This window comes from Esox lucius, chromosome 18 (assembly GCF_011004845.1).
Source record: "Esox lucius isolate fEsoLuc1 chromosome 18, fEsoLuc1.pri, whole genome shotgun sequence".
NCBI lineage: Eukaryota > Metazoa > Chordata > Actinopteri > Esociformes > Esocidae > Esox > Esox lucius.
Genome location: NC_047586.1, coordinates 2515307 through 2534632, shown reverse-complemented (window position 1 = coordinate 2534632; position 19326 = coordinate 2515307). Strand labels below are relative to the sequence as shown.

At 43.8% G+C, this 19326-nt stretch overlaps 1 protein-coding gene and 1 non-coding gene across 8 annotated transcripts; both read left to right on the top strand.

Moving 5' to 3' along the window:
- Positions 1-219: 219 nt before the first annotated feature.
- Positions 220-292, top strand: trnaa-agc. The gene has a single exon. It is a non-coding gene; the product is annotated as a tRNA-Ala (tRNA).
- A 585-nt stretch (positions 293-877) lies between these two features.
- agbl5 (ATP/GTP binding protein-like 5) lies at positions 878-17361 on the top strand. 7 transcript variants are annotated; one of them, XM_034287811.1, is made up of 18 exons: positions 890-965; positions 1823-1914; positions 2275-2514; positions 2728-2899; positions 3925-4088; positions 4353-4530; positions 4860-5038; positions 5865-6441; positions 7468-7637; positions 8624-8759; positions 8909-9150; positions 10355-10563; positions 11191-11361; positions 13779-13879; positions 14815-14867; positions 15186-15349; positions 15681-15787; positions 16183-17360. In XM_034287811.1, the coding sequence occupies exons 3-18, from the start codon at positions 2318-2320 to the stop codon at positions 16249-16251; spliced, it is 2889 nt and encodes a 962-aa protein (XP_034143702.1). In that variant the 5' UTR covers positions 890-965; positions 1823-1914; positions 2275-2317; the 3' UTR covers positions 16252-17360. The 7 variants fall into 7 exon arrangements, with proteins under 7 accessions (XP_028970450.2, XP_034143700.1, XP_034143703.1 ...); XM_029114617.2 differs by lacking the exon at positions 1823-1914 and having other exon boundaries at positions 878-965; positions 14821-14867; XM_034287809.1 differs by lacking the exon at positions 1823-1914 and having other exon boundaries at positions 878-965.
- Positions 17362-19326: the final 1965 nt, after the last annotated feature.

Sequence of the window (19326 nt, the reverse complement as noted above, 5' to 3'; positions counted from 1 at the left end):
TGACTGGGTACGACAGTTGAGCTGAAGCGTCTTTATATTAAAGGTCGGTGTGGATGTGTTTATTTACTGTAGGTACATGGGTGGCATGAGACTTTGCAGATGTTCACAAAAGCTTTGTGGGAGTTGAAAACTATTTACAAAATCCAGAAAACTAAAGCCAACTAACTTCTAACTAAGGTAACGTACACTAATATACTATGTTGCCCCGTTTGTCCATGCGGGGGATTAGCTCAAATGGTAGAGCGCTCGCTTAGCATGCGAGAGGTAGCGGGATCGATGCCCGCATCCTCCAAAATTTTCCACACGGAACTGTCCGAATACACAATTATCGACATATTTGCACCTTATGTTATATACTACGAATTCGTAATAGTTGCGACGTTCTACATGTACGTTGACACCCACATGTGATTACAAATTTGAATTATTTTTGTGATACATTTTTACTTTACAAAAGTTACGTATTGAAAAGGATCTTTCTGTCCCCATGACTTTGATGCTTTTAGTGAGATACTGTGACTGTTATAGCAAAATGTATATTTGGATGTTATATATATTATACAGTAGAGTGTAGCTGTCTCTGGTCTTCCCTAATGTCGGACTCATGAGGTTTGTAAGCAGGGTTACCCAGTTTAATAGACTTTTTTCTGCCTAATAACAGCATACACCTGGCCGACCCTAATAAAATTCCCCCACAATCTATGTTTACAGTACAACTATTTCGAGATATCAACCCGCCGGAGACATTCTTTCGCACCCTAGCAAATATTTAGGTTTACAATTTTTCTGAAGCCAAGCCATCCAATCTACATTGGCCTTACTCTGACGTTCCCTTTTTTCTGTATGAGCCAATCCGTGCGTATGTTATTGTCTCTCAGCTGCTAAGTGGGTTTGTTTGGGTTTAAAGAGCTGAGTGATGATCGAGAAGGACGCGAAAGCTCAAAATGAACATATTACACAAATAGGTGAGATGGTATTTCTATGAATTTTTCTAGCCTAATCTACTGTAACTGAAAACAAACTATATTAATGGGAATTCTCGTAGCTTTTGCTTGACTAGTAGCAGCTAGCTTTAGTTGCTACATATGTAGCTAGCACATCTGCGCGTCCCATTTAGAATGTAAACACGTATATCAAAACAGGGACACGCCTTCTCTGAACATTAGCATAATTGAGCCATGTAGTTGGCTAGTTAGCTCAATATATAACATTGTTGTCAGTCTGGGACACTGATTTATTATAGCCTGGGTGTTAAGAAAACGAAAGTAATTTGATATGAAAGTCAAAACACTGGCCTGTTCTGCTAGTGAGACGTTCTGTCCACACAGCTAGAAACAATAGAATATTTATACACCCACCCAGCTTACGTGCAGCAACCCAGCCAGCTAGAAATACAGGCTTCTGTAGTATTATTTTTGAAAAACAGCCTCCGGTAGAATTAGTTAAAAAAATCTATTTGTTGGAGTCATTGGCCTGTGCTTCTTTTTTGTCCGTGAAGAGATCTGTTCCAGGGCTGTGGATGCACCAGTGTACTGAGAGAACAACAGCAGGTTTCTAGTAGTTATCCTTTTGAATGTGGATGGGCTAGGTAGTATTGAAATAACACTTTTGACATACATTAGTTATATTGTTTTCTATTTCAGTGCACCAAAAGTCTTGGGACAGATTAATGTAAAGTCCAAATGAAGTGCCACTGGACTCGCATATCCAGTATTTATTTACCCTTTGACCCCACCGTTTTCTGGGTATCTTTAGTTATGCTCTGCCAGGCCTGTACTGCAGATGTGTCTACAGACATTTCTATACGTCTTTTTGCCTCTAGTCTCGTCTGACAGTTATTTTCTCCCTTCATTATGATGAGCTTTCCCTGGTCATCGGCTTGTCTTCCATGGTGTGGCAAGTTGTTTGTGATTGGTGAGCTCACCAGTGTCTTGCAGAACTTTCATTGACACCTCTTTGGTCCTCATGTTGTCAGACACCAATTGCAGACTCTAATGGCAAACCCAATACCTACAGAATCACCACTAGACATTAACAGCTCTCTTATGCAGACATTGTGATGCTCACCTGACTGAACAAACACCTGTCATGACATCCCAATGTTTTTGCAATAAGAGGACTATATATTAAAGGGGCTATAATTTCTACATTATTGACCAATATGTAAACAAATACCCTTAAATAACAAGTGATAATCTATACATTGACCTCATAGTTGTTTGTTTGTGTTTGTGATTTGTGACTGTGTGTTAATAGTGTCTGTTTGCCCCACAGGGCGTGTGATTGGTGAGAGTTCAGGGGTTAAAGGTGAGCGGTCATGGAGGTTCGTGTGGGCAGTGTAGTGTTCGGCTCAAGTTTTGATTCTGGGAACCTGAGCCGTGTAGAGAAGGTAGACTCCCCCGCCTCTGACGCTGCCAGCCACGCCCCCACAACCCCTAGCAATGCCCCCGACTACGAGTTCAATGTGTGGACGCGCCCCGACTGTGCCGGGACAGAACATGAGAACGGAAATAGGTAATCAAACATGCAATTGGATGGGATCAACAACAGCTGCTCTTGACAGTATTCACCTGCCTTGGGAGGTTTCCAGATATTCTGTTGAAACATAAAATGAAGTACCAGGGGGGCGAATACTTCTGAGAGCCACTGTAAATATTAGACCAAGCTCTGTGTCTCTGCACATCAGCCAGTCTGTGTGTGTGTGTGTGTTTTTTTTTTTTTTTGCAGGTCCTGGTTCTACTTCAGTGTGTGTGGGGCGATGCCAGGGCGGCTGCTGAAGATCAATGTGATGAATATGAACAAGCAAAGTAAACTGTACAGTCAGGGGATGGCCCCTCTCGTACGAACGGTTCCTGGTAGGACACGATGGGAGAGAATACGGGATAGACCCACATACCAGGTACACTAACATAGACTGGAAACATACCAGGTACACTAACCTAGACTGGAAACATACCAGGTACACTAACCTAGACTGGAAACATACCAGGTACACTAACATAGACTACAATGATATAGACTGGAACCATATCAGGTACAATGATATAGACTGGAAACATATCAGGTACAATGATATAGATTGGAAACATATCAGGTTCTCTAATATAGATTGGAAACATATCAGGTTCTCTAATATAGACTGGAAACATATCAGGTTCTCTGATATAGACTGGAAACATATCAGGTTCTCTAATATAGACTGGAAACATACCAGGTACACTAACATAGACTGGAAACACAACAGGTACACTAACATAGACTGGAAACATACCAGGTTCTCTAATATAGACTGGAAACATACCAGGTACAATGATATAGACTGGAAACATACCAGGTTCTCTAATATAGACTGGAAACATACCAGGTACAATGACATAGACTGGAAACATACCAGGTTCTCTAATATAGACTGGAAACATACCGGGTACAATGATATAGACTGGAAACATACCAGGTTCTCTAATATAGACTGGAAACATACCAGGTTCACTAATATAGACTGGAAACAAAGTGAATACGGAGGAACCTAAAACATCTGATTCTGTACTGTTGATCTAGATCAGGGCCTGTTCCCTTTGTACTGTTGATCTGGATCAGGACCTGTTCCCTTTTTACTGTTGATCTGGATCAGGGCCTGTTCCCTTTGTACTGTTGATCTGGATCAGGACATGTTCCCTCTGCTTCCTAGAGGCAACAGTCACCTGTTCTGTTTTGCTGAGGTTATTGTCCTGGTGCCACAATGCCCGTTGGTTTAACTGCTCCCTGGAGGGATCCACAACCCAGTGTTCTTGGGAATCTAGACTCAGTACTCAGAGCTTGGGGACGTTATGGTTTCAAGCCTAACAACAGTCAGTGTTCAGCATCAGACACAAACACTATACATGTGTACTCACACGTTGTTTGACGAAGCCCTCCTTCCCTCAGATGGTGGACAATCAATTCATCTTGTCATTTACCCATCGTCTGCTGGAGGTGAGAGGAGCGACCACCTTCTTCTCCTTCTGCTTTCCGTTCTCCTACAGCGAGGGCCAGGAGCTGTTGGCCCAGCTGGACCACAGCTACCCCGCCACAGACACTCTCACACCCAGGTAGGGCAGCTCTCAAACAGTCTCCGTACCCCTGCATTAAACCCCCTGACCAGGTCTTATGAAACTACCCCAAGAGGACCTGGGCACTGGTCCGACACATGAACTGGCAAATGAACCCCCCCCCCCCCCCAGTTGACTGCTTTAAAACAGTGGAAGACCTCCGTAGCGTTGCCCCCCGCTGGGCGTTATATCCATGTGGTGTCCTCCATCTAACTCTGGGGTTTCAACTCTCTCCCCCCTCCCCCCCACGTCTGCCCGGGGTAGTTGTGGGGATACTGTGTACTACCACAGGGAGGTGTTGTGTCACTCTCTGGACGGTAACAGAGTTGACCTCCTGACGGTCACTAACTGTTACGGGATGCAGGACGTCAGGGAGCCCCGTCTGGACAAACTGTTCCCCGAAACGGAGACCCCGCGACCTCACCGCTTCGCTGGAAAACGGGTAACACACAGACTCCAGGAGACACGCGCACCCAGACGTTCAGTGTCTCTTGATAAAAAAAGTGATGTTGATGGTGTGTGTGTGTGTGTGTGTTTGTGTGTGTGTGTGTGTTTGTGTGTGTGTGTGTTTGTGTGTGTGTGTGTGTGTGTTTGTGTTTGTGTGTGTGTGTGTGTGTGTGTGTGTGTGTGTGTGTTTGTGTGTGTGTGTGTGTTTGTGTGTGTGTGTGTTTGTGTGTGTGTGTGTGTGTGTGTGTGTTTGTGTGTGTGTGTGTGTGTGTTTGTGTGTGTGTGTGTTTGTGTGTGTGTGTGTGTGTTTGTGTGTGTCTCTAGGTGTTTTTTCTTAGTAGCCGTGTTCACCCAGGAGAGACTCCTTCGTCGTTTGTGTTTAATGGTTTTCTGAGTTTCATACTTCGCCGGGACGACCCCAGAGCTCACGCACTGCGCAGCATGTTTGTCTTCAAACTCATTCCTATGTTAAACCCAGACGGGGTAGTCCGTGGTCACTACAGGTACACACACACACACACACACACACAGTTATACCATATACACACACACACACAGTTATACCATATATACACACACACACACACAGTTATACCACACACACACACAGTTATACCACACACAGTTATACCATACACACGTACACACACAGTTATACCATACACACACACACACAGTTATACCATACACACAAACACACACACACAGTTATACCATACACACAAACACACACACACAGTTATACCATACACACAAACACACACACACAGTTATACCATACACACACACATACACACACACAGTTATACCATACACACACACATACACACACACAGTTATACCATACACACACACACACGGTTATACCATATACACACACACACAGTTATACCATATACACACACACACACAGTTATACCACACACACACACACACACACACACACACAGTTATACCATATACACACACACACAGTTATACCATACACACACACGCACACACACAGTTATACCATACACACAAACACACACACACAGTTATACCATACACACACACATACACACACACAGTTATACCATACACACACACACAGTTATACCATACACACACACACACGGTTATACCATATACACACACACACAGTTATACCATATACACACACACACACAGTTATACCATACACACACACACACACACACACACACACACACACACACAGTTATACCATATACACACACACACACACACAGTTATACCATATACACACACACACACATTCCAAGTGTCTGTTGTTGTTCAGTGTTTTTAAATAGATGTCCCTCCTTCCAGGACTGACAGTAGAGGAGTGAATCTGAACAGACAGTATCTGAACCCCAGTCCTGAACTCCACCCCTCCATCTATGCTGCCAAAACACTGCTTCTTTACCACCATAGACAAAGCCACAGAGTGCACACACACTCCAACACACACTCCAACACACACTCCAACACACACTCCAGCCCACACTCCAACACAGATCCGCCCCTCTGCACCAAACCCACCAATCAGAGTCCAGCATCCCCCCTCAGCCCTCTGGAACACAGCCTCAACCAACGAAATGCAGAGAAAGACTCTATCCCCGCCCGCTCAGAGATTACTATGGTTACAGAGGAGACCCCACGGGTAACTATGGAGACCAGGAAGGGGGAGAAACAGGAGGATGGGGGGTGCTGTGAAGATGAGAATGATTGGCCGACTGTCTTGGAGAACACGCCAGAATCTTTACCCATGGAGCTGTCACTCACACTTGGGGACCCAATCCCTGTGCAGGAAGGGGGAGTGGCATACTATGTGGATCTGCATGGCCACGCCTCCAAACGTGGATGCTTCATGTATGGCAACAGCCTATCAGATGAAAACCTACAGGTGAGAAGAGAGGGGACAGGGAAAAGGTGAGGGGAGAGGAGAGGGGTACAGGTGGGGAGAGCGGGAGCAGGTGAGGAGAGACGGGTACAGGTGGGGAGAGAGGGGACAGCTGAGGAGAGAGGAACATGTTGAATTTTTTTGACAATTCAAATAACTATACCAATGCATACTCACCACCTTTATTTTGGTAAGTACAAAAGCGTAGGAATAGGCCTTAATTAACGTACCATTCATTGACAGAGCTATGAAAGAAAGGCCTACATTTTCTACAAATATTGGTGTCAATCAAGCCGATAGTTTAAGCTAGTTTCATCAATTATTATATATATAGTCAATTTAGAAGTACAAAAGAAAAGTACAATTTAAGATCCTAGCTTTATCCATCAAAAAAATGATTTTCCAGAAAATGGCCAGAGCTCAACACAACCAACCATGCCGTCTAAATGTATTTGTATTTTACTAAACATTTGCGAAATGTTACGTCAAACAGGGTTGTGAGTTTGATTCCCACAGAAAGTGGTGACTGTCTAAAAATACAGCCACCACTATAAGCCTGCATAATGGTGTCTGCTAGATCACTATAAGCCTGCATAATGGTGTCTGCTAGATCACTATAAGCCTGCATAATGGTGTCTGCTAGATCACTATAAGCCTGCATAATGGTGTCTGCTAGATCACTATAAGCCTGCATAATGGTGTCTGCTAGATCACTATAAGCCTGCATAATGGTGTCTGCTAGATCACTATAAGCCTGCATAATGGTGTCTGCTAAATCACTGTAAGCCTGTATAATGGTGTCTGCTAGATCACTATAAGCCTGCATAATGGTGTCTGCTAGATCACTATAAGCTTGTATAATGGTGTCTGCTAGATCACTATAAGCCTGCATAATGGTATCTGCTAGATCACTGTAAGCCTGTATAACGGTGTCTGCTAGATCACTATAAGCCTGTATAATGGTGTCTGCTAGATCACTATAAGCCTGTATAACGGTGTCTGCTAATTTACTTTATGTTTTTCCTCCAGGTGGAGAACATGTTGTACCCTAAACTGATAGCTCTGAACTCTGCCCATTTTGACTTCCTGGGTTGTAACTTCTCTGAGAAGAACATGTATGCCCGCGACAAGAGAGACGGACAGAGCAAAGAGGGCAGTGGTCGCGTAGCCATTCATAAAGCTACAGGACTACTACACAGGTAATAACAATGTACACTGGAAATATTACTATAGAACTACTACATGTAATAATACTATAAAACATCTTCAGGGAATATTACTATGGAACTACTACATGTAATAATACTATAAAACATCTTCAGGGTATATTACTATAGAACTACTACATGTAATAATACTATAAAACATCTTCAGGGAATATTACTATAGAACTACTACATGTAATAATACTATAAAACATCTTCAGGGAATATTACTATAGAACTACTACATGTAATAATACTATAAAACATCTTCAGGGAATATTACTATAGAACTACTACATGTAATAATACTATAAAACATCTTCAGGGAATATTACTATAGAACTACTACATGTAATAATACTATAAAACATCTTCAGGGAATATTACTATAGGACTACTACAGGTGATATTACTAATGGATTACTAGATCTGTAGTAGTTTTATACATGTTATTATAAAACTACTGCAGATGATATTACTAAAGATTGCTAAACGCAATTTTGAATTACTAGTGGAAATATTGCTATGGGAGAATCATAGCTACTATATTACTATAGGAATATGAGTGTGAATATTACTGTAGGAATACTACAGGTAATATTAATATAGCACTACAGGAGATTTAACTACAGGACAACAACACAGGTAATATCTTTATAATACTTCTACACAGTTGTTATTTATTTTAAGTATAAATATTTATTAACATTCTGTATTACAGCTATATGCTGGAGTTTAACTATCTACAGTTTTGGAAAACATTAAGAGACCACTGCACCTTTTTCTTTCCTTTCCAGAAAAGTTAAGAAGGAAGGTTTTGATTGAGGAACAGAAGCGTTCAATTTGCAGTGGTCTCTTAATTTTAACCCTTTCCTCACTCAAAACCTTCCTTTTCGGCTTTTCTGGAAAGGAAAGAAAAAGGTGCAGTGGTCTCTTAATTTTGTCTTCTGGAGCTGTATATGAATATAATTTTGTTACAGCTATACACTGGAGTGTAACTACAACACAGGGAGGTCAGTGAACGCCGTCCCTCCTGCCTGCCATGACAACGGACGAGCATCACCCCCCCCTGCCCCCTCCTTCCCCCCGAAATACACCCCTGAGATATTTGAACAGGTACACACAAACACACACATGCGTGTGCACACGCACTCACACAGTCTCACTCTCTCTCTCACTCACACACACACACACACACACACACACTCGCGTACAAAGAAAAACCAAGCAGCTTACTTAATATATGTATGCGTTTGTGTGTCTAGGTTGGGCGTGCGGTTGCCATAGCAGCCCTGGACATGGCTGACTGTAACCCCTGGCCCCGCCTCATCCTGTCAGAACACAGCAGCCTTAACAATCTCCGTGCCTGGACTCTCAAACACATCCGCAACAGTAAAGGCCTCAACACACATGCTAACACACACGCCAACACAAACACCAACGCGCACAACCAGCCACGCTTACACAGGAACGGCAGCAAGGCATCTCCACCCAAGAACTTTAGCACGTAAGGAATGTTTGTTTTCTCCTGCTGTTACGCTGGCACTGTAATCAAGAGCTCTTCATTAATCTGGTCTGCATTTGAGGGTTGAAAGAAAGATGTTTTTCAAAAGGTACCATCTATAGGCACGCCTGGAGTTAGCCTGAAAGCATGAGAATTGATGCCGGTCCGATGAGACCAAAGGCGGCCAAAAAGCGGTGTGTGGTGCAAACCTAACACTGCTCATGCCTCAGGACAAACCGTCGTCCCTGTGAAGTATGGTGGTGGCAGCAGCATCATGCTGTGGGGATGCTTCTCATCTGCAGGGACTGGGCCACTTGTTAAAATTGAAGGAAGAATAGATGGAGCAAAACAAAGGAAAATAATTGAGTGCACTAAACTTTTTTGGCGGGGGACTAAATTCACCAAAACAAAAGACCAAAACAACATTGCAGTGGCTGTAAATCATTAAGTTGAAGATCCTACAGCGGCCCAGTCAAAATTCCAATCCCACTGAGAATCTGTGGCACTTTTTAAGAATTCTCCTAACAACCTGGAGTACATCTGCCAAGTAGAATGCGTCAAAAATCTCTCTAAACATTTGTGCAAAGCCATTACATACATACTCCAAACGACTTAAAGCTGTTATTGCAGCAAAATTTGTCTCTGTCAAATATGAATGTGTTGGGGTTGAATACTTATACAAGGAACACGTTTCCATTTCTAAATTTTTCTTAGAAATATGGCCTAATATAAAACCATTGTCATCTTACAATAATTTAGGTTGAGGTTCAGTGTTTTATAGTTACAATTTCTAATAGAAATGAATTATTATGTTCCATTTGCAATTCAGTAATTTGATGGTTTCAGTACTTCTGCATAGCACAGTATTGTAAGTTATATGGGTTATTTGTTTAGTTATTTGTTTTCTGCTCTACATAATATTAGCCTGCTTTTGGTAGAGCGTATATAAAGTAATGCATTACTCTCAATGCAAAATAATATTGTTGAGTAAACACTTCATTAACAATCCCAACACAGCTGTAATTCAACCTGTCGCAACTATAGTTCTGTTACTGTTTTTTGATTAACGTGTGTGTGCGTGTGTGTGTGTGCGTGTGTGTGTGTGCGTGTGTGTGTGTGCGCGCGTGTGTGTGCGCGCGTGTGTGTGTGTGTGTGTGGGTGCGCGCGTGTTTGTGTGTGTGTGCGCGTGTGCGTGTGTGTGTGTTAGGCCTATGTCCAGCTCTGCCTCAGATACGGCTCTGAGTGGTGTTCACTGTGACGGCCCCAGCAGGCCGATGCCCTCCTCTCAGATACCCACCTCCCCCAGCTTCACCTTCGGATGCACACACACACACTCACGTGCACACAACAACACACGTGCACACAACAACACACACAGCACCCGTGGAGGTAGCAAGGCACTCGGACCAGTCAGAGGTGAGACGACTCGTCCTTCTGATTATTACTGTAGAAACCCTCCGTCTTCACTCTCTCTGTCTCTTTCTCTGGCTGCTTTATGTATGCTGATGATGTATGCTGGTCTATGAAGCCTTATGAATTCTGTGCTGTTGTCTTTGAAGATGTGTGTTGTATGCTGGTCTAAATAGCTGAAAGAGTAATGCTCGTGTCTATGTAGGATTATGAGCAGTGTTGAATGAGCCTCATGAATGCTGGTTGAATAAACCTTATGAGTGCTTTATGCAGGTCTGTGAAGCCTTATGAGTGCTTTATGCAGGTCTGTGAAGCCTTATGAGTGCTGTATTTAGGACTGTGAAGCCTTATGAGTGCTGTATGCATTAGTGGTTGAAGTCATGCTTTGTGGAATAGGGAATCTTGACCCAAATTACAGACAATGAGGAGGATTGTAATTGGTTGAGCTGAGGTGTCAGCTACTCACCACATTCATCTCAAGAAACCTGGCATGATCCCTGACCCCTGACCTTTAGGCACTCCTGCATGGCTTTGTCTCTGTGTTATGTGTTTGTGCGGTGTGCACTGTGTGTGTGTTTGTGTGTGTCTCCGTGCAGTGTGTGGATTGAGCAGTGTCTCTCTCTGTCTCTGTAGACACTAATCCTCAGGAGAGGAGACGCCCCTCCCACCACCACCACCACCACCGCACTGTCCTCCGGGCGTCTCCTAGCAACAGCCACCCCCCCGGCCCGAACCGCCCTCCACCATCCCCCACCTCCTCTTCCTCCTCCTCGTCCTCCTCAGTGGCGTCCTGTCCTCTCTCAGGTCTGTACTCCCTTCAGACGCCCAGCCTCTCCACCCTGCTGCCCTCCCTGCCCTGCCTGCACCGACCTGGGCTGCTCTCCAAACTGAGCCCCTTGCTCCCGTCCGGCCTAACCTCATCGCTAGCCTCCCTCATCTCAGACAAAAGTACCCCTGCAGCACAGACTGGGCCCAACTCATACTGAGACACACACTCTCCCAAACTTATCTGAAGTGAGAGGTTGTATTTCGTTTTTCTAATAAAGACAGTGAAGCTGTGTGTGGACGAGTCTGTGTGCGTTTCCCCTTCTTGGGTCTTTGAAATATATGTGTATATATTTCCTCTTTATTGTATGTGCATTTCTTTCTGTATGTAATTTTCTGTCTCCTTATTCTCTGTATTTTTAGGCTTTTAACAATTTCTCTCAGATTCCTCTCACCTCATCCTATTATCTTTGGTTGATTCCTCCAACCTCACCTGATAGTCATGGTTTGTTGGGATGCTTTACGAATCTCTGAAATATCAGGCCTTCGAGTCTGAAGTCCAAGATGGACTTGATGACAGCTATGTTTTGTCACTGACCTTTCATTATTCCAACCAAAATATGGTAAAAGCAGACATTTACAACTATGTGAGAATGTGGCAGGTTATGAAGCCACTCCAGCTCAACACACTCCCAGCTAAAGTATGACTGGTTGGCCTAGATAGCAAAGTGAGTCATGGGAAAGTAATGTACCTTGTTGGTCCATTTAATCTAGCTTTCAGGTGCATTATCAACCTTCAGAAATACAGCTCCCTGAGGCACAGAATATTAGCTGGTAAAATGGGAAAATTATTACACATTAGACAATGGAAAAAGGTGCTAAACCCTGGTCTTGCGTATTCTTCACAATCCAGAGCCAAAAGCCAAAACACTTGTGTGCTTTTGGCCAACATGAACTAAAACACGCCAAAATGTAAAATAACAGACACTCATCAGCTACAGTTTGGTTTAGTATTCAGTTACATTCTAGCTTACTAAAAACGTTAGTATGCTAGAATGTAATTGTTCACATTTCAAAAACCTACATATTCCTAAAGTGTTTACCAAATGGCAGCTAACAAATTCCAGAAGAGGCATCCAAATGTACCATTTATTCCTGCCTCCTTGTGTCTCTGACTCTTCCCACTGTAAGCATACCAAAGATGGAGGATACATAATGGAGATAGTTGGCTTGCTGTTGACCACTAAGAAGAAAAAAAAAGATGAGCAGGCATCTCTGCTTCTTTTCCAGGATGGCACTGGACCACTATTATGACTGTAGTAGCATTATTAGTCACATCATATTGTACTTTAGGCATTATGGAACGTTTCAGTAAAAAACTTAATTAAGTCTATAATGGAATATCTTTCAGTGTCGTATGTCTTATGTGGAATATCCAACAGAATGTGTTTCAGTATAGTGTCCTACTCTATTTAATTATATTTTACCATTATTTATACAGACAAATCATGCTGAGACTGGTATCTGTTACAGTTGAGCCCTGTAATACAGCAATAATGATAAAAACATTTAAAATATAAAATGTTAAGTTCCTAGCTAACTAAAGTGTATATAAGACAAGGATGAAGGTTGGAACACAATGCTACATAATGTTTTTTAAAGAGAGAGGATAATCTAAGCAAATTCTGAGGTATCTATAGGAAGGAGCCTGTTCTGGAACAGAACCATCAATTGAGCCAGGTTGAAATCATCCAGTTGTAGATTTTAGTACCTTGAGAACGGCATATACAAGCCTCAGCCTGTGTTACTAAGATTCAATCATCTTGGCATTGTTGGGTTCTCCAAGTGGTCTGCCTGTGTAGAACATCATGCTAGTTCTGTACCAGGAGAGACACATGCACACTCCCAACATGTTTCCCATATTGTTTACACATTAGCAGACAGCCTCTGTGTTGTTCTGGTGTGGTGTCCTAACTTCTAATTCCACATTGATTGTGTATCTGGTATATCTATCTCTACGTTGCTGTTGTGGTATATCTACTTCTAATTTGATTTTCTGGTATATGTATTTCTATTTAGTGGTTCTCATAAATCTATGTTGCTTTAGCTCCTCTCTTTGTGTGACCTCTAACCAATGAATAAAGGAGAAAACTACAGACTTGCGCCCTTCTCTGTTGTCTGTCTTTCTGTCTGTGAAAGTTTAATAGAGATACATTTCTTTCATCTTGTTACAAACACACACACACTGGAAGTAGATGATCTGTAATTGGGTGAGAGAGCTATCATTTAGCTCAGTGATGTATACCTATAATTGTCATGGTGACAGGGACATTGTTCTCAGCCCGATGGTGCCGCTCAGTCTTGCGTGTGTTTATTTAATGACCCGCGTGTTTCATTCTCATGATGGTTTACTTCCTGGTTGTTTGTGACGCTCCACCCCTTCGTCTGGTTGCTAGGCTACAGCTGCCCAGACAGGCTGGTTGAGTTGGCGAGAAGAGATTTCCCTGTCCGGCCGGGACGACATCAAACACACATCCCTTCCGACAAACAGATACAGGTACTTGGTGACCTCCGTGCTGACACACACACACAGTCCACCTGGGCAGTCTACCAGGGCAGTCTACCAGGGCTATTTACCTGGGCAGTCTACCAGGGCTATTTACCTGGGCAGTCTACCAGGGCTATTTACCTGGGCAGTCTACCAGGGCTATTTACCTGGGCAGTCTACCAGGGCTATTTACCTGGGCAGTCTACCAGGGCTATTTACCTGGGCAGTTTACCAGGGCTATTTACCTGGGCAGTCTACCAGGGCTATTTACCTGGGCAGTCTACCAGGGCTATTTACCTGGGCAGTTTACCAGGGCTATTTACCTGGGCAGTTTACCAGGGCTATTTACCTGGGCAGTTTACCTGGGCTATTTACCTGGGCAGTTTACCAGGGCTATTTACCTGGGCAGTCTACCAGGGCTATTTACCTGGGCAGTTTACCAGGGCTATTTACCTGGGCAGTCTACCAGGGCTGTTTACCTGGGCTGTGTCCTAGACTACCATAAGCAATAGCAGGAGGATTATGATTTTAACTTGCAGATTGTCACCATCATGGCAGTTCAAAACCTGCAGTATTTTAGTGTTCCACGTGGGTTCTTCACACATTTAGAACGGTCAAAACGTCTCCCTGAATGGCACAACGATGAAGGCCTGGCTGCGTCATTGGGAAACCGCGTTTGAATCCTGCTACCTGAGTAGCTCTGGGGCCCGGTGAATGCCAGTGCAAATGGCCGGCATCCTCCGGGTTTGTGGGGGGGGGGGGGGGCTTAGTAATTTCATCTGGTTGTTTTGTCTCCTCACGCTCCTGCGACCCTCTGTGACTGCTTGAACAGCAGTTCGCTGGAACCGAGGGGAGAGTTGAATGCTGCAAAACTGCGGTCCACTAACTAGTGTCCGTCCGTCCGTCCGTTTGTCTGTCTGTCTGTCCGTCTGTCTGTCTGTCAGTGTCAGGTTGCTGAGGGACCTCTCAACATTCTCTCCTCCGTGGGGTTCACCAGGTAACACTTCAGGTTGTTTCTTCTCCCTCATCAATGATGTGTGATGATGTCCATCTGAAATGACAGCAGGGTGTCTGGTTGTTTTGTAGGGAGGGCCAAGGGGGTCAATTCCACTGCGCAATTTCCTATGGTACCTTGTGTTTTTTGGTGTCTGTCTGTTTGGGAGTTTTTCCTAGACACTGAAATTCAACAGTACTGTTGTTTGCTCCTTGGGGTTTAAGGCCGGGTGTTTTGTAAAAGCAATTTGTGACAACTGCTGTTGTAAAAAGGGCTTTATAAATACATTTGATTGATTGATTGATTGATTGATTGTTCTAGGTGTGAGTTGCAACCCCGGGCAAGTCGTATCCCCATCAGGAGGGTGGAGTCAATGACAGACACGCCCACATTTGGCCTAAACCCCACCTCCCCTGGCAGCAGGGGAGAGTCAACTACCAAGAGTGTCTGGAAACTACTGAAACCTGGCTTCCACAGGCCCCTGGGTATACAGACACACTCAGACACAGACAGAATGACAGACAGAAAGACAGACAGACAGACACACCTAGTAGACCTATGAACCTCTACCCACTCATCTTAAACTTTGGAAAATCCTTTTTTTTGTGTAGTGGCCTTTAAACATGCTCTCTGCAGTAAAAACACACAAAATGGTGTATGAATATTCAGTTCAAACAAAGAACAGGACAAACCCACCTGTATATGTTTGGTGCTTAATTGACGTGTGTGTGTGTGTGTGTCTGCGTTGTGCATGCATGTGCGTGTGTTGTGTGTGTGTGCATGTGCCTGTGTCTTTGTGTGTGTGTGTGTGTGTAGGAGTGTCAGGGAAGGATGTTCCTTTGTTGCGTCTGTCTTCCAGAGCAGTGCTGCGGAATAGTGACAGGAGTTCCCTCAATGCACACACTCCTACTGAGCCCAAACAGGTAGCCAAGTGCTGGAACTATATGAAGACTTTCTGCTTATTATTATTTAAATAATTCATTTGGTTAGTACCCAAATGGACCTCCTGATGAATCACTGAATGTAAATCCCAGGGGGGGGCTTTCCTAAATCCCTTTAATGTCCTTCCAATTACAGTTCCAACTACACCTGAGACAGGATATAATGATCTACTCCCATCATGGCTTAGAAGCTGTGTAAACAAAAGAGATCAGTTATCTGTTGAGGAAGAAATGTACCTGCTATGGAAGAGATTTGAAAACGTCCCTCTTGACGACTCACTCTTCTTGCTATGAGCTAACATCACGGCTGACCTAACTGTAACCTTAACTCGCAACACTAAATCCTAACACACAAAAGCATTGTGTTCTGTCCCTAGGTGCGCGAGGAGCCAGAGCTCGAGGTGGTGTCCGTGTGTGAGACAGCGCCCCTGTGTGGAGAGGCCTGAAAACTGCACCCATTTAACCAACCCATGGATATTGCACCCAGTCCGATACTAGAGAGAAGCTCCCTAATTTAATTTTGCCAATGAACTGAGTAGACTCTGCCATCGCACTGGAGTCAATGGGAGACCAAACCTTTCAAGCAGACTGAAACAGTGAATTTCTTCCACGGAAAAAGGCTTGAGTTGTTCCCCCCTTGGAGAATAGGAGCTTGATTGGGACTGAACTACCGGAGCATTTTCTGGACGGCCGACGGTGCCGCCTTGAGAGGGATCTCCCCTGACGTTTCCCTGAGGCCACGTTCGCTGTAAACACTGCACGTGTCAACGCTTTAACACTAAATGTAACACAGGACTGAGTCACAGACCCCACGCAGCTGGGCCACACACCCCTCCTTCTCAGAGACCAAGCAAGCACCTGTTAACACCACAGCACCTTTAAACACAAGGATTCTAATATAGAGTCTGTGTGTGCGTGTGTAATATAGTGGCATATCAGGTGTATGGTAAAGCTAGTGGTGTGTTAACAAGCCTGTTCTCTATAAATATGCAGGTGTGGTATGGACAGCCCGGTGGTTAGAGTTGTGAATCCCAGACCAAGGGTACTTTACCTCAAGGTCACTGGTTTGAATCCCAGACCAAGGGTACTTGGTCTGGGATTCAGTTAATGGATGGTTTGAGGCTAATATACCCTAGCTATGGGCTGATTGTGAGAACAAAGCAACACAAAATATATTTGCCATTCCACAAACCCCTACGTTGCCTTATTCTGATTACCAAAGCAAGAAAAATTAACACAAGTTGTTTGTCAGGACCTAAACCACCTTGTTCACCATTATGATCAGTATGAGTGTCAGACTATATGTCGTGTCTATATCATGATCCGTGTATATGATGTCTGTAGTTAGTAATTAGAATATACGGTATATAGTGGATTTCATGACCAGAATATGTTGCATTTCAATATAATATCGATCAATGTTGAGTTTACTTAACTTTCCATTCATGGATTTGATATGTTTTTAACCAACTGCTTTCTCCAATATGTATAATCAATTAGGCTGAATTGATACATTAAAAACAGAAGTAATTAAGATTCACTTCTTTAAATACATCCTGATCTTCCAATATATTTTTTTTTAAACAAAAAAATACTTGGGACCTTCTTTGTTGTTTATGTTTTTCTTGTCACTAATTTTCTTTAATTCAACAAATTCTGGGTTATTTGAGTGATTCTAGACATACTATATAATAAATTCTAGAGAAGTCATTTTGGGTAAGAAATTCATCAGAATTCTTACCCAATTCATCAGAAACCTGAAAATGTTTAATGAATCTTCCATGTTGTTCTGGCAAAAATGAATCCTTAATAGATTGCTCAACAGTTCTGTATGGACAGGTTGATAAAAACAGACATACTCTATTTTTACAGGACAAAACTAGTGAAAATGGTGCTTTGTGATAGTGGAAACATTTTCCTCAGTCAAACGTCCTTTCAGAGCTCACACTCCATTTGAAATCACTCTTATCAGTCACATTCATTACTCCCTGCAGGGCAAATCTGTCACCCAAGTACAACTTCCTAGAACTATACATTTACAAGAATGTTCAAGTAGACAGGGTGTCCTCAACATACAGCAGGAATTTCAACTGGTATATCTTCTTCTGTCAACAACAAAATTTAACAGAACAAAGAACTGTCAAATGGAAACTTAAGTTATGAATGAGTAGGTCCCTATTTTTCTTGTCAGCTCCAACAAGGCTTGACAAGGCACAGAGCTGAGCAGAACAAGACCCTTTGGTTTGGTTCGTATCCAGTATGTCTGGGTCAAGTAAGGGGTACAGGGCACCAAAACTATGCAGGTCCTCAGATGCAAACAGGACAAATTAAAGTGAAAAAGGGTTTTGTCCTGCAGGACATGGGCCTGGCCTTAATCTGCTGAGCCTACTTCGGGACGTTGCTTCGGAACCAGTAAATTCAGCCCAGGAGCGGTGTGCTGATGATCTGTACATATTGCCTATGCATTTGGCAGAGGCTAGAACCGTGAGTAATGTGGTCTCGTAGGAGGGGATGTTATATCCCCGGGAAATAAATATCCAGGCCCGGATGGAACTGGCCCTCAGAAACCAGATGACCTGGGCCTGGATCCTTTCATTTCCACATCTCATGCTGAGAATACAGCAACAGTGTTACGAGTTAAACATTAATTGATGAGAATTTGAAAGGAAATGAAAGGAAACAAAGTTGATTTCAACACTGGAGAAAATGTTTTGAATGAAAAATGTAATTTGTAAAACATCTACAGATCTGCTCCATTACGGGCAGCTTTGCAGCTTTTAAAATGATGCATTTACAGGATGTGTGACAACTTCCACCTGATCCTCTTACCCTGCCATAAGTCACCGTCCACCGCCATCTGGGTCATCCCTGTCCCTGTCCACCTGGTCATCCCTGTCCCTGTCCACCTGGTCATCCCTGTCCACCTGGTCATCCCTGTCCACCTGGTCATCCCTGTCCACCTGGTCATCCCTGTCCACCTGGTCATCCCTGTCCCTGTCCACCTGGTCATCCCTGTCCACCTGGTCATCCCTGTCCCTGTCCACCTGGTCATCCCTGTCCCTGTCCACCTGGTCATCCCTGTCCCTGTCCACCTGGTCATCCCTGTCCACCTGGTCATCCCTGTCCACCTGGTCATCCCTGTCCCTGTCCACCTGGTCATCCCTGTCTCTGTCCACCTGGTCATCCCTGTCTCTGTCCACCTGGTCATCCCGTGCACCTGGTCATCCCTGTCCACCTGGTCATCCCTGTCTCTGTCCACCTGGTCATCCCGTCCACCTGGTCATCCCGTCCACCTGGTCATCCCGTCCACCTGGTCATCCATGCACTCACACACCTAATTCAAACTAAAGACCTGATGATAGGTTGATTACATCAATCAAGTGTGTAAGTGGCAGGGCAACATTTTAATCAGGTGTGTGAGTGGTAGGGCAACATTTTAATCAGGTGTGTGAGTACTAGGGCAAAAACAACAATGTGCACCCCTTTGGGTCCCCAGGACCAGGATTGGGAAACACTGATCT